Source organism: Coregonus clupeaformis, unplaced genomic scaffold (genome assembly GCF_020615455.1).
Source record: "Coregonus clupeaformis isolate EN_2021a unplaced genomic scaffold, ASM2061545v1 scaf0823, whole genome shotgun sequence".
In the NCBI taxonomy this organism is placed as follows: Eukaryota; Metazoa; Chordata; class Actinopteri; order Salmoniformes; family Salmonidae; genus Coregonus; species Coregonus clupeaformis.
The window spans coordinates 212986-227758 of NW_025534278.1; the positions used below are offsets into that span (position 1 = coordinate 212986).

Consider the following 14773-nt stretch of genomic DNA (forward strand, 5'->3'; position numbering starts at 1 on the left):
CTTTGGAGGGAGTTGAAAGTCCGTGTTGCCCAGCGACAGCCCCAAAACATCACTGCTCTAGAGGAGATCTGCATGGAGGAATGGGCCAAAATACCAGCAACAGTGTGTGAAAACCTTGTGAAGACTTACAGAAAACGTTTGACCTGTGTCATTGCCAACAAGGGGTATATAACAAAGTATTGAGAAACTTTTGTTATTGACCAAATACTTATTTTCCACCATAATTTGCAAATAAATTCATAAAAAATCCTACAATGTGATTTTCTGGATTTTTTTTTCTCATTTTGTCTGTCATAGTTGACATGTACCTATGATGAAATTACAGGCCTCTCTCATCTTTTTAAGTGGGAGAACTTGCACAATTGGTGGCTGACTAAATACTTTTTTCCCCCACTGTATACATATTTGCATGTGTAATACATAATTTGTGTCATATTCTTTCTGTATACATTTTTTGAAGAATGATGTTTTCTGTTGTTGGGTACATGTGGGGACCTCAGATGTTTTTCGTTTTTCTTTGACGCTTAGGGATATTGGGTCTAGGCAGGGACAGAGAGAATCCACGGGAGGGTCCGATGGATCGACCAGCCTGAATGTGGACATTTTTTTGATTGTATTTTGTTTTCTGAGGCTTTCGCGTGTATTCGATTGCACCATAGCTTAAAATGCATTGTTAAAGATTTATAAATTGATCTGGAGTACTTAGGTGGTCGCCTGGGGCAGAGGGGCCGTGAGAGAATGTTCCTGTCTTGATTGATTGATGGATATTTGGAAAGAAAGCTGCCAGACAGGTTTTTCGCTCTTACACTCCATAACAATTTGTTCACACTCCATACACTTTGTTTTATTGCTAAAGTTACACAAGAAGCCTGATGTAATAAAACATTTTATTTGTCACAATCCTATTATTTTTGTTTTCGAGACTTAATTAGTCTCGAAGGGGGGAAATATGTAGTATCTGAACTTCTATCATATTGGGGGTTAGATGAACTTGACTCTACTTTGCTGAAACATCTGGTGTTACTATAGGGGCCCCCTAAAACAGAGGACATTCGGCTATGTGGAGGCCAGGGATTGGTCTATTCAAATCACGCCACCTTATGTTAAATAAAGCATAGGATATACATACCATGTTTTAACAAAATAATGAGAGAGCGATCATATTTGGGATTGGTTTCGTTGCTCTCCAGATTCTGCAGAGTCTGTAAATTGATGCTGAAATCTTTGATATAATAAACCTTTATAATCAAAGTACAGTGTCAGCGGATTTCTTATCAACACATCATCGCAGCATCGTTGTTCGGACACCACAGTTGCATTATTTGTTCTGTCGTTTCTGGAGGATTAAATTGAAATTGCAACCAACTTTCTATGGCTTGTTTTAGAAATAGTGATATTTGGGAGATGATTTCCTTTTCAAATAACTGAAAGTGAGTAGTTGTAATCTGAATAAAGGGAAAAAGGCCATTCTTGAACATTGGGTGAGACAATCTTACTAATTTGCTAGAGAACCAGTTCGGATATAAGTATAACTTTTGTATGACTGAAGCTTTTAGTGATAGGTCTAATGCTTTATTTATTCATTTCTGTCCTCCGAATTCATATTCATTATATAAATAGGCCAGTTTAATTTTGTCTGGCTTGCCGTTCCAAATAAAATGGAATATTTTTTTCTCATATAGTTTTAAAAAACTGTTCGCTAGGCGTAGGCAAGACCATAAGCAAATAGGTAAACTGGGATAATACTAAAGAGTTAATCAGGGTGATTTTTCCACAAATTGACAGGTATTTACCTTTCCATGGTAGCAAGATCTTATCTATTTTTGCTAACTTTCTATTAACATTTATTGAAGTGAGATAATTTATTTCCTTTGGGATATGTATTCCGAGTATATCCACATCACCATCAGACCATTTTATTGGTAAACTACATGGTAATGTAAAAATTGTATTTTTTTGTGATCCAATACGTAATATAGTACATTTGTCATAATTTGGTTGTAATCCAGAGAGGTTAGAAAATGTATCTAGATGCTCTATGAGGCTGTGGAGGGATTCTAGTTGTGGATTTAAAAGAAAACATGAATCATCAGCGTACAATGACACCTTTGTTTTTAAGCCCTGGATTTCTAATCCCCTGATATTATTGTTGGATCTGATTTTAATAGCTAACATCTCGATGGCCACAATAAATAGATATGCCGATAGTGGACAACCTTGTTTCACTCCTCTTGACAGTTTAAAACTTTCTGAGAAATAGCCATTATTTACTATTTTACACCTAGGGTTACTATACATGATTTTGACCCATTTTATAAGAAATTCTCCAAAATTGAAATGCTCCAGACATTTATATATAAACCCCAGTCGTACTTTATCAAATGCCTTTTGGAAGTCTGGTTTCCCAGATTTTCCATAGTGTTCTATTGTTTCCAATACTTGCCTTATATTATCTCCAATGTATCTTCCATGTAAAAAACCTGTCTGATTAGAATGAATAATATCCGACAATACCTTTTTAATTCTATGCGCTATACATTTTGCTAGAATTTTTGCATCACAACACTGAAGTGTAAGGGGCCTCCAATTTTTTAAATGGACTGGATCTTTATATTTTCCACTTGTATCCTGTTTCAGTAATAATGAGATCAGACCTTCTTCTTGAGTGTCAGATAATCTACCATTTACAGTGAGGGAAAAAATTATTTGATCCCCTGCTGATTTTGTACGTTTGCCCACTGACAAAGACATGATCACTCTATAATTTTAATGGTAGGTTTATTTGAACAGTGAGAGACAGAATAACAACAAAAAAATCCAGAAAAACACGTCAAAAATTGTATAAATTGATTTGCATTTTAATGAGGGAAATAAGTATTTGACCCCTCTGCAAAACATGACTTAGTACTTGGTGGCAAAACCCTTGTTGGCAATCACAGAGGTCAGACGTTTCTTGTAGTTGGCCACCAGGTTTGCACACATCTAAGGAGGGATTTTGCCGCACTCCTCTTTGCAGATCTTCTCCAAGTCATTAAGGTTTCGAGCCTGACGTTTGGCAACTCGAAACTTCAGCTCCCTCCACATATTTTCTATGGGATTAAGGTCTGGAGACTGGCTTGGCCACTCCAGGACCTTAATGTGCTTCTTCTTGAGACACTCCTTTGTTGCCTTGGCCGTGTGTTTTGGGTAATTGTCATGTTGGAATACCCATCCACGACCCATTTTCAATGCCCTGGCTGAGGGAAGGAGGTTCTCACCCAAGATTTGATGGTACATGGCCCCGTCCATCGTCCCTTTGATGCAGTGAAGTTGGCCTGTCCCCTTAGCAGAAAAACACACCCAAAGCATAATGTTTCCAACTCCATGTTTGACGGTGGGGATGGTGTTCTTGGGGTCATAGGCAGCATTCCTCCTCCTCCAAACACGGCGAGTTGAGTTGATGCCAAAGAGCTCCATTTTGGTCTCATCTAACCACAACATTGGCAAACTTCAGACGGGCCTGTATATGTGCTTTCTTGAGCAGGGGGACCTTGCGGGCGCTGCAGGATTTCAGTCCTTCACGGCATAGTGTGTTACCAATTGTTTTCTTGGTGACTATGGTCCCAGCTGCCTTGAGATCATTGACAATATCCTCCCGTGTAGTTCTGGGCTGATTCCTCACCGTTCTCATGATCATTGCAACTCCACGAGGTGAGATCTTGCATGGAGCCCCAGGCCGAGGGATATTGACAGTACTTTTTTGTTTCTTCTATTTGCGAATAATCGCACCAACTGTTGTCACCTTCTCACCAAGCTGCTTGGCGATGGTCTTGTAGCCCATTCCAGCCTTGTGTAGGTCTACAATCTTGTCCTTGACGTCCTTGGAGAGCTCTTTGGTCTTGGCCATGGTGGTGAGTTTGGAATCTGATTGATTGATTGCTTCTGTGGACAGGTGTCTTTTATACAGGTAACAAGCTGAGATTAGGAGCACTCCCTTTAAGAGTGTGCTCCTAATCTCAGCTCGTTAACTGTATAAAAGACACCTGGGAGCCAGAAATCTTTCTGATTGAGAGGGGGTCAAATACTTATTTCCCTCATTAAAATGCAAATCAATTTCTAACATTTTTGACATTTGTTTTTCTGGATTTTTTTGTTGTTATTCTGTCTCTCACTGTTCAAATAAACCTCTCATTAAAATTATCGACTGATCATTTTTTTGTCAGTGGGCAAACGTACAAAATCAGCAGGGGATCAAATACTTTTTTCCCTCACTGTACATAGGAGTGGTTAAAACATGCTAATAACGGTCCTCTTAGTATATCAAAAAAGGTTTGGTATACCTCGACTGGTATGCCATCCAACCCTGGAGTTTTCACGGACTTTTGTCTTTAATTGCATCCAGAAGTTCCTCCTCTGTAATTTCACCTTCACATGAGTCTTTCTGTATGGCTGTTAATTTTACATTATCAATTGAAAAAAATCTCTACAATTAGCTTCAGTTAGAGGAGATGGAGGCGACTGAAACGAAAACATATGCTTAAAGTACTTTGTTTCCTCCTTCAAAATATCATTTGGTGAATCATGGGTGACTCCGTCAATTGTAACCAGTTTCATTAAATTATTTTTGGTAGCATTCCTATGTTGAAGATTAAAAAAGAATTTGGTGCATTTTTCAAGTTTGACTACTTTGTTTTCGTTGTTTCTGATTGTTGTGCCCAATAGACCCTTTTCCAGTACACGACACACTAACGCCATGCACAGTTGAGCGCGACTCTTGGCAGCAGTAAGAAAGCCATCGCCATCTGCGCCCATTCAACACAGCCTAGATTTCCGTTTTTATTACTTCTAAGCAAAATAAATTTTTGGGGTTCTCATATGCTTAAAATTATGTTTTGATTCTTGCTTGAACAGTCGCTAGGGTTATATTTGGTTTGGTTATGGTCTTTGCAAAATACCTATTTTGGATGCAGCAATTGTTAGTGTTAGAAATTGCGTAATTCAAATCTGGTATTGGAATAAGAGAAAACATAATCAAGAGATATTCAATCCAAGCTAAATTTATTATATGCAAAATGTATGTATGATAAGTATGAAGGTTCGTATATACGGGTCCACTGAAATACCACGCAGGGCACTCAGAGAACTAATCCATTGTAACAGGTTCTTCTTCAAATACTCTGACAGAGATATTTCCCACTCCCTGCTGGCCAATCAGAGTAGAGACTGAGCGTGGTTTAGACTTACTCAGCCAATCCATTGGCGCACCGGCTGGTCCCAGCCTCTTGGCGCTCCACCGTTGCACACTGTAGCCAGGCATAAGTTTTTATCATAACAACCTGTGGAGTCAGCATCCAAAAGACTGTACGTACCTACGTACAAGGACGGTTCACAGACAACAGTTCACAGACAACAAAGAGGCAGTGTTCGTATCTGTAAGAAATACAAGTCTTATCTGTCCTACCCCCTAACGTTCCTTACATGAATCACAGCCTGTTATGTGAAACAATTTACATCAGTATAGTACAAACTTATGCTTATCATTAATGCATTCCTTCTAAGCTATTCATCACATACAGATCCAATTATGAGAAAATAGAACCCCACAATCCCCCTTTTCACACCCACTGGGTGTGAACCCAAAATAAGAAAACACAGGGTGTCACTCATTAAAATACAATACAAACAAAAATAATCACACTTTTATTAATAGGCAATAATGATACTAAAACATAAAAACCCTCAGTCCTTCCATCTACACCCAACTTACAAACGGTTGGTTACAAGTCACCCAGGAACTTCAAACCTTCACATAAGGAAAGACAAACATTCACAATGGTTAACTTAATTAATAAAGCATAAAACACAGGATTAATAGAACACAAAACATAAGATTATTCAAACATAAAACACAAACAGGGAAGTACATTTTGTCCCCCTTTAGACACCCTCTAGAGTGTCACTCCACCAAGCCTGGTAGGTCATATCCTTCATTCCTTAGGTCGGAGTCCGGGATTGGGCCGTATCTCACCATCTGTTGGGAAACCACCTTTTCCATCTCCTTTCTCACCAAACCTCAGACACAGGAAATAAGACAACATCCACAAAGAACAAGTATACCCATAGAAGCTATAACTTCACCCAGAATAGTTACAACAATAGTTTTCCATTTACCAAATATGTTATCAAACCAACCGTTTAGGGAACTATCAATACCAGAGTTCTCAGCCAGTTCGTTCGCCAGCGTGGTGTGTCCCTGAAGCGCTTTGGTCACGGACCCGTCCGGTGCTGTATTGTTTGAGGATGAAAGTACAGCACATATATCCAAACAGAACGCAAACCCCGTCCCACTCAGCCAAAAGCATATCTAAAGCTATTCTATTCTGCCATGCCATTAAGCTAGTTGCCGCTGTCTGCTCAGCTAATCCCTTTATTGCATCACGAGTGTGGTTTATAAATCTTTGCTGGTTATAGTAAATATAATTCATCCAATCTACGTTTTTATTAATTGTTGACCACCAGAAAAGACTTGATTCAAACCCAGCTGCGATCTGATTCCTAGCTTTTAATTCTTCTGGAACCCCTCGAGGTACTCCTATCCCATCAATATATATCTTTCATCAAAGGATCCCGGGAGGAGGTCCTACTTTCTACGTGACAACTCACCAGTCTCTGACACGTTTGATTGTTTGCGTATGTAGGTGAGTTCACAATCTGTTATCACCACACAACCATCAGATGTCAGCACGGGCCTGGTTTTGGTTCCTAAAATCCTCTGGCTGCAACAAAGAGGAGAGATTAGTCATGGTCTCTTTAGTTGTGATATTCTCTGTGTGGGAGCAGGAGCTAAGATGTCCTACCCTGTATCCTATCTTACTAGTCCTAGAAAAACAATAATAAGAATCCCCTGAGACTTCAAACGGAGGCAACCTAGGTCGGGGTGACTTTGTTATCGGGGGATACAGACAGTGCAAGTTACTACAAGACTGTTTCACCACATTCCCAGGTGGCTTGCATGGAGGATAAACCTGACAGAGAGTTAAAGCCTGTCAAGGGGAACGGAGTAGTTGTTAACCTTGGTTTGGCTGTCCCACAGGCATAACAGTCCTCTTTAGACATAGTTCTTGCCGTATACTGAATCCATTCCAACCACAGGTCAAGATTTCTACACCCCTTCTCCACCTGTACTACTTCCTTCAGGTCTATAGTTTGCACTATCTTCACCACAGCCCCGGTCTCACTACCTCCCTCAGAGAGGTTTACTCTATAGGGTGCCCCAGTTGAAGAGGATATCTCACTTGTTCAGGTCTGTAACCTGTTTTAGCGTAATTCAGACTTTCAGACAGTACCTACCCTTATATGGGTCGCACTGCCATTTCTGGTAATTCCCTACTTTCATAATACTACACCTGTCCCTAAACTGTGTATGGAGATTGACATATCCCCCCCGCTCGGTATGAGCAACTACATAGTCCCAGGATGTACATGGTGACATACATATGGTGATGTCCTTCCCTAAAGTCCCTAGTACTTCCCCTTTCCCTACGTCTAGCTGTCTCCTATGCCTTCGTAGACTGTGCTCAGGTATTATTTTATCAACTTGTGTTAGGTTAACTACTACTTCTGGCTGATCAGGAGGGTTTGAGTGTGTTAGGAATATGGCCCCCACAATCAGACAGCTACCTACCGTCGGGAGACCTGTGAATCCCCATCCTCGCCCTGAGAACATGTCAGACGCCAGAGGCCAACCCATTGCTTTACCTTCTATCGAACTCACACAGGGATGATCAGACAGGGTAAGGGAATCTTCGTTAAGGAGCCAACCCCCGAGCCCTAGTGGTGATCGGTTCTTTCTCCTAACTCTGTGTTTGTTCGTCAGGTGTAACTGGGTTTACCTTTTTGCCGTGTGTGACATGCACCCAGGTGAATCTAATAGGACTTGGTAGGGCCCTTCCCAACAGGCCTGCTTCCAGTTTTTCTTCTTTTAGGGACTGGATGCTCACCAGTCTCCTGGTTAGATAGAGTGGGTCACCTTCTCCTTTAGTTCACCTGAGGGGCACAAAACCTCTGACATACGGGTGTGGTTAATAAACTATCTTCACACATACATGTTCAGCTCTCAATTTCTGTTCTTGTTTTTTTTTTTTTTGTATTTTGTCCTCTCCTTTGTATATATTTATTATTTAATCCTACCAACCCCCTTTTGACACATGATTTGCCCATGTGTCAATATCACCACCTACCTAAACAATCACTTAGGTAATATTGGTAATTCATTATCCAATTGCCATCCCTCCACTCTCTCTTCTGTTATTTTATGGTTTAAATCATATATATTATTACCAAATTATAATATTCTTCACACTTTTCACAGTACTATTAATTACCCTCAACTTAGTAAAATAAACTATCTTAAAGTCCTCCTCTCATGCCTTTAGAATTTACTAGTGTGGATGATTAATTAACACCAGAAGGTTAAAACAGAGTTCAGAGGCAATTGAAATTATTCAATGAACTGTTCCATCCCATAGTATACCAAACATTACCATTATTCTAAATATTAATTCTAAATATTTCATAAATGTTAGTTATCCCAAGTGTTCATTAAGTCCTCATGACATTCATTCTCATAAGAAATCATATATACCCCAAACTCAGTCAAAACCTAAAAAACTCCATAAAATTCACTGTGCGTGCTCCTCTAAGACCTATCACCCTTGACCTGCTGAAACCACCCCAAAATTGAAACAACAAGGCTTTATAAACATCATACTAGGTGTGTTGTTTTTTGTTTGAAAAACCTAATTTGAAAAACAACAACCACAAATAGCCAGGCCTCACTTAATTTGGTAGCTCACTTTTATGACCTAAATACTGCCTAACTTCACTACTGCTAGCCCTGGGCAACATTCCAATGAGATGAGCTAATCTATTTCTCCTGGTTATAATCTAAAGATGGTAGTGCACACAAAACATGATACAGATATCCCCAGTCCTAACCCATCAATAATTGTTTGTATCAACCTAAATCACCCCCCTTCTCTCTCCTGACTCTTCAAAAGCCACACTCTCGCTGTCTCCAGCCCCTCCCCTTGCAACTCTCTCTTCCTCTCCTCTGGGAGTAGGCTCTTTTGAGGAGCTGTGTTTCGTGTTAGTGTTTCCAATATTCTGCCGTTATTTAAGGTACTTTAGTCTATTTATTTAAATCAAATCATTCCCACCTAAATAGTTAAAGTTGGTGCATATTTATATTTCAACGATAAACCGAATTATTTCAGTCTAATTGTTTAACCAGTATTTTGCAGGGTCAAACATCAAACGTTACATCAAATAATCAACCAAAAAGCCTCAACCCAAGCACCTAAAACCAGTATTATGCTATGTCAAACATCAAACGCCACAGTTCAATCATATCAGCTCAAACGTTTCAGTTCAGTCACACAATTCATCACTTTAGCTTTATGTTCCCAATTGTTATTAACGGGTTATATGGTTTAAGCAACCACAAACCCAACAGTTATTCCCAAATTATACAGTTTGGACAGCCACAGACGTTTTTAACTCCCAATTAGTTTTCTATCAAGGTATACAGGTTTATCATTCACACTCTCATGCATACAACACTCGCACTGTCTAACTATTTATAGTACCAACAATAGGTACGTTGCCACACCCTTACCCCTTTCACTTAGTCTACCCTGTTCTCTTATGTTCCTATTTGCACCCTATTGGTGCAAAGACAATAAGTTTATACTCTCTACTCGTTTGCAGTATATCTCTTATGTTCCTATTTGCACCCTATTGGTGCAAAGACAATAAGTTTATACTCTCTACTAGTTTGCAGTATCTCTCTTATGTTCCTATTTTCACCCTATTGTTGCAAAGACAATAAGTTTATACTCTCTACTCGTTTGCAGTATTACCCATGTTCCCAGTTGTCCCGGCCAATACCTAAGTACAACGACAAATGGCGATTTATACTGTCTTCTAAGTTTTTAGAAGTGTCGTCCTATGATCCCAGCTATATTTAATCTATGTTCCCAATTATAACCAGTCCAAACTGATACAATGACAATAGATGTAATCTATGTTCCCAATTATAACCAGTCCAAACTGATACAATGACAATAGATGTAATCTATGTTCCCAATTATAACCAGTCTAAACTGATACAATGACAATAGATTTAATCTATGTTCCCAATTATAACCAGTCTAAACTGATACAATGACAATAGATTGTTATGAAATATAGCGACAAATAGCGTACACACTTTTATCCAATAATTCCCTATATCCCTAGCCCACCTCCAGTGGTACCTAGTCTAGGGATTTCAGTATTTTCCCCGAACCTCTCTTCAGTGGAACAATACTCAATATGCCATGGCGTTTAACCTTCACATTTATCAAACATTTTGCATTGTCATTGAGACATGTAAACTAGAATTTTATCAATATGATTTCATAATAGAGTTCACTTACATCAAACAGGTGTTTCACAAAAATAATTTGGATATAGCCAATATGCAGACATTTAGTTATATAACAATAGGTGTCTGCTTACCGATGAATAGGGGAAGGAGGTACCAGTAAAATGAAGGAAACGGAAAAATTTAGTCTTCTTCAACTCGACAAAAAGAGACTAGGCAGGAATGCCAAGGACGGTTCACAGACAACGGTTCACAGACAACAAAGAGGCAGTGTTCGTATCTGTAAGAAATACAAGTCTTATCTGTCCTACCCCCTAACGTTCCTTACATGAATCACAGCCTGTTATGTGAAACAATTTATATCAGTATAGTACAAACCTATGCTTATCATTAATGCATTCCTTCTAAGCTATTCATCACATACAGATCCAATTATAAGAAAATAGAACCCCACATTAGCTAGAATGCTAACGCTCATTGATATAGGCTGTAGCAAAAGCTAGACAGAGCCATTTTACTTTTCGAAGTTGAAGTGTAAAAAAAAAAAAAAAAGTATAATGCAGTTGATTTGCGATAATGACACAAATATTATATTAAGCAGGACATTCATACGAGCCTTAAAATCCAATTATAATCCAAAAATAGTGTGAAATGCACTCGTAAGCAACATATAAATAGAGGCTTTTTTTGCTACCGTTCTATAAGAACTCCCCCTTCTGCCACCAACTTGAGCGCATCGCCCTTGTGCGACAATGTTTGCAAACACAGAAAGTGGTCTATAGAAATGAATGGTAAGTAATGTATTGTCATTTTGGAGTCTTTTATTTTATTTATTTTTGTAAATGAGAATAGAATGTTTCTAAACTCTTCTACATTAATGTGGATGCTACCATTGTGGATAATCATGAATACATCTTGAATCACGATGAGTGAGAGTTCGAGGGGAAAATATCATACACCCCCAAAAAATTATAACCTCCCCAGTTATTGGTAATGATGAGTGGTTAGCATGTTTTGGGGGTATGATCTTTATGCCTCCAACTTTCTCACTCATCATTATTCACGATTCATTCAGGATTATCCGTAATCATGGTAGCATCCACATTGAAGTAAAATTGTTCAGAAGCATATTCTTATTTACAATAAAAGTGATTCTTATTTACCATTCATTTCTATTGGGCACAAAATAATCTGAAACTAAACTAAAACAAACTGAAAATGCATCTAGCAAGTTTGTAGTCGCATGCTTGATGTAGTCATTGTGTCCTAGGAATATAGAATTAAATTATACTACACTTTTGACTACTTTAATACACTGTGAATTTGTCCAAATATCTATGACGCCTTCAAATGGGGGGACTAGATACATAAAGTGCTTACAATTTATAAACGGTAAAACTGATATTTATGAAAAGACCCTCAAATAAAAAGTTACAGTATGTACTGTCGCTTCATATGAAACATTTGATCTCAAATTGAAAATGCAGGAGAATAGAGCCAAATTAAAAGTTTTGGCTACTAAATGGCACTAAATGAAGCTCCAGTCTTCACCCCAGTGGAGAAGATTATAAGAAAACCTGAGGATCTCCCTGTTGACAGTGACCTGGTTCTGTACACAGCCACAGACCCAGACACTGCAAGGAATCAGAAAGTCACGTAAGATTATAACTTCATTTACATTTTCTTATATGTTTTGTAAGATTTGAAGAGGGGAATAAAAAAAAAAAATACATTTACTCAACAGATACAAGATAGACAAGGATCTTGCTGGATGGCTCAGTATCAACAAAGACACTGGGCTGATCAAAGTCAAGAGCCACATGGACAGATAATCCCCTTTTGTCCAAGACAACAAATACTCTGTTATTGTTCTGGGCATTGACAACGGTATTTCAATTTTCCCTTTCTCTAATGTTAACTGTTAATATTTCAAGTTTAGAAGATGACCACACCCTAAACTTCACCTTTTGAGTGACATTGCTCTAATTTGCAGATGAAGTCCCGGCAACTGGCACTGGCACCGTTATCATAGAGCTGGAGGATGTGAATGACAATGCTCCAACCATCGACGAGAGGGTGATTTGGGTCTGCAACAAGGAGTCCTCCCCACAGCTTCTGTCAGTCACTGATAAAGATGGCGCGGGCTTCGCTGCTCCATACACCGTACAGCTTCAGGGGTCGTCCCATTCTAACTGGACTGCCAGAATGAATGACACAAGTATGCATTGATTTTTTTCTCCAGAACTACAGTACTATCCCCCCTTTAAAACAATTGCGTTGTTTGATGTTAAATGTTATCCGTTTTCCATTTCAGAGACTGGCATTATCCTGACACTAAAGACTATGTTGGACAGTGGAGATTACACAGTTGTCCTGAGAGTGTCTGACAACCAGGGCCTGCACCAGGACCGCACCATCCAGGCCTCAGTGTGTGACTGCAAAGGAGCTGATGTCCAGTGCACCAATAAATCTGTAGCAGGCTTCGGCCTCTCTAGCATTCTGGGAATTCTAGGAGCCGTCTTACTACTCCTATGTAAGTTGTTAATTTGTTTAACACGTTACTAAAGTGTTGGGTCAATGCTGTCCTCGAAGCCTACATATGTAATTGTTAATACACAATGAAGTGCTTGTTTGTTGTGCTCCACAGTGTTGTCTCTTCTGCTGCTCATGTTCCTGAGGAAGAGAGGTGGTGAGAAGAAGGAGCCTCTGCTGCAGGAGGATGATGTCAGGGACAACATCTACTACTACGACGAGGAGGGAGGTGGCGAGGATGACCAGGTGAGGGGAGAGCACACCAGACTAGCTCCGAACAAGCCCACTAGGCTCTCCCAATGGTCAATTTATTATTGGGATATGCAATGGTTTGCAATAACAAATCTGTCACTCAATGTTTCTAAAGTTTATGGTTCTGTATGTTCGAATCTTGGAATATAATACGTGACTGTACATCTTTCCACTTTCAGGATTTCGACTTGAGCGTTCTGCACAGAGGTCTGGATAACCGTCCTGATGTTTTCCGTAATGACATCGTGCCAACCATGGCCCGGCCAGAGTATCGCCCACGACCCGCCAACCCAGCCGACATTGGCAACTTCATTGATGATGTGAGTAAAGTCTTGAACTGATTTATACTGTGAGTGGAATGCACAGTTAAGATCATATCTAGGTCTTCTGAAGATGATTTGTCATTGAAATAACTGGATTTGACATGGATAAATGTAGTTTATGCTTGTTTAAAATGTATATTCACCAAGGTGCTAAAATGTAATCTTTCTGTTCACCAGAACCTGAAGGCAGCTGACAACGACCCCACTGCTCCTCCCTACGACTCCCTCCTGGTGTTTGACTATGAAGGAGGTGGCTCTGAGGCCGGCTCCCTCAGCTCCCTCAACTCCTCCAGCTTAGGAGACGACCAGGACTACGACCTCCTTCAAGAGTGGGGCCCACGCTTCAAGAAGCTGTCTGACATGTACAGAGGAGGAGAGGATTGAGAAGTCAGTCAGCCACTAAACCTTTCTGCTTGGCAAGGATCCGGTTCTCTACACTTGAGTCTGTAGACTGAAGACACCTTCTTTATTTCCCCTTTTATGTGTTTCGGGCACAGACCGAAACACATAAAGTAGGCGCTGGGCTTCCTCGTAGTCATGTGTATCCTCTGTCTCAGGAGGAGACGGCGGCTATGGAGACATATGTCACCGAATCTCTGAGACAGGGATACATACGGCCGTCCACTTCCCCTGCGTCAAGTTTATTTTTTGTGAAGAAGAAGGATGGGGGTTTACGCCCGTGTATTGACTACCGTGGGCTCAATCAGATCACAATCAAATACAGCTATCCTCTCCCTCTGATTGCTAGTATGACGGAGTCATTACACGGGGCGCGATTCTTCACAAAATTGGATCTCAGGAGCGCGTACAACCTGGTGCGCATTAGGGAGGGAGATGAGTGGAAGACAGCATTCAGTACCACCTCGGGTCACTATGAGTACCTCGTCATGCCATACGGTTTAATGAATGCTCCTTCAGTCTTCCAATCGTTTGTGGACGAGATTTTCCGGGACTTGCATGGACAGGGTGTAGTGGTGTATATTGATGACATTCTAATATACTCCACTACATGAGCCGAGCATGTGTCCCTGGTTCGTCGGGTGCTTGGTAGACTGTTGGAGCATGACCTGTATGTGAAGGCGGAGAAATGTCTGTTCTTCCAGGAGTCCATCTCCTTCCTGGGACACCGGTTGTCCGCGTCAGGGGTGGAGATGGAGATTTACCACATTTCAGCCGTGCGCAATTGGCAGAAGGAAGTGCAGCGGTTCTTGGGTTTTGCCAATTACTACCGGAGGTTTATCCGGGGCTTTGGACAGGTAGC

General features: G+C 40.2%; 1 protein-coding gene across 1 annotated transcript in view; it reads left to right on the plus strand.

Moving 5' to 3' along the window:
* The window catches only part of LOC121559224 (cadherin-1), a 41166-nt gene extending 27167 nt beyond the window's left edge, over positions 1-13999 (plus strand). The window contains exons 10-16 of the mRNA XM_045216849.1: positions 12025-12061; positions 12236-12292; positions 12399-12623; positions 12720-12938; positions 13053-13183; positions 13369-13509; positions 13690-13999. Of these exons, the coding sequence (XP_045072784.1) occupies positions 12025-12061; positions 12236-12292; positions 12399-12623; positions 12720-12938; positions 13053-13183; positions 13369-13509; positions 13690-13896 (1017 nt within the window). The 3' untranslated portion in view covers positions 13897-13999. The remainder of the gene's footprint in view (positions 1-12024; positions 12062-12235; positions 12293-12398; positions 12624-12719; positions 12939-13052; positions 13184-13368; positions 13510-13689) is intronic.
* Positions 14000-14773: the final 774 nt, after the last annotated feature.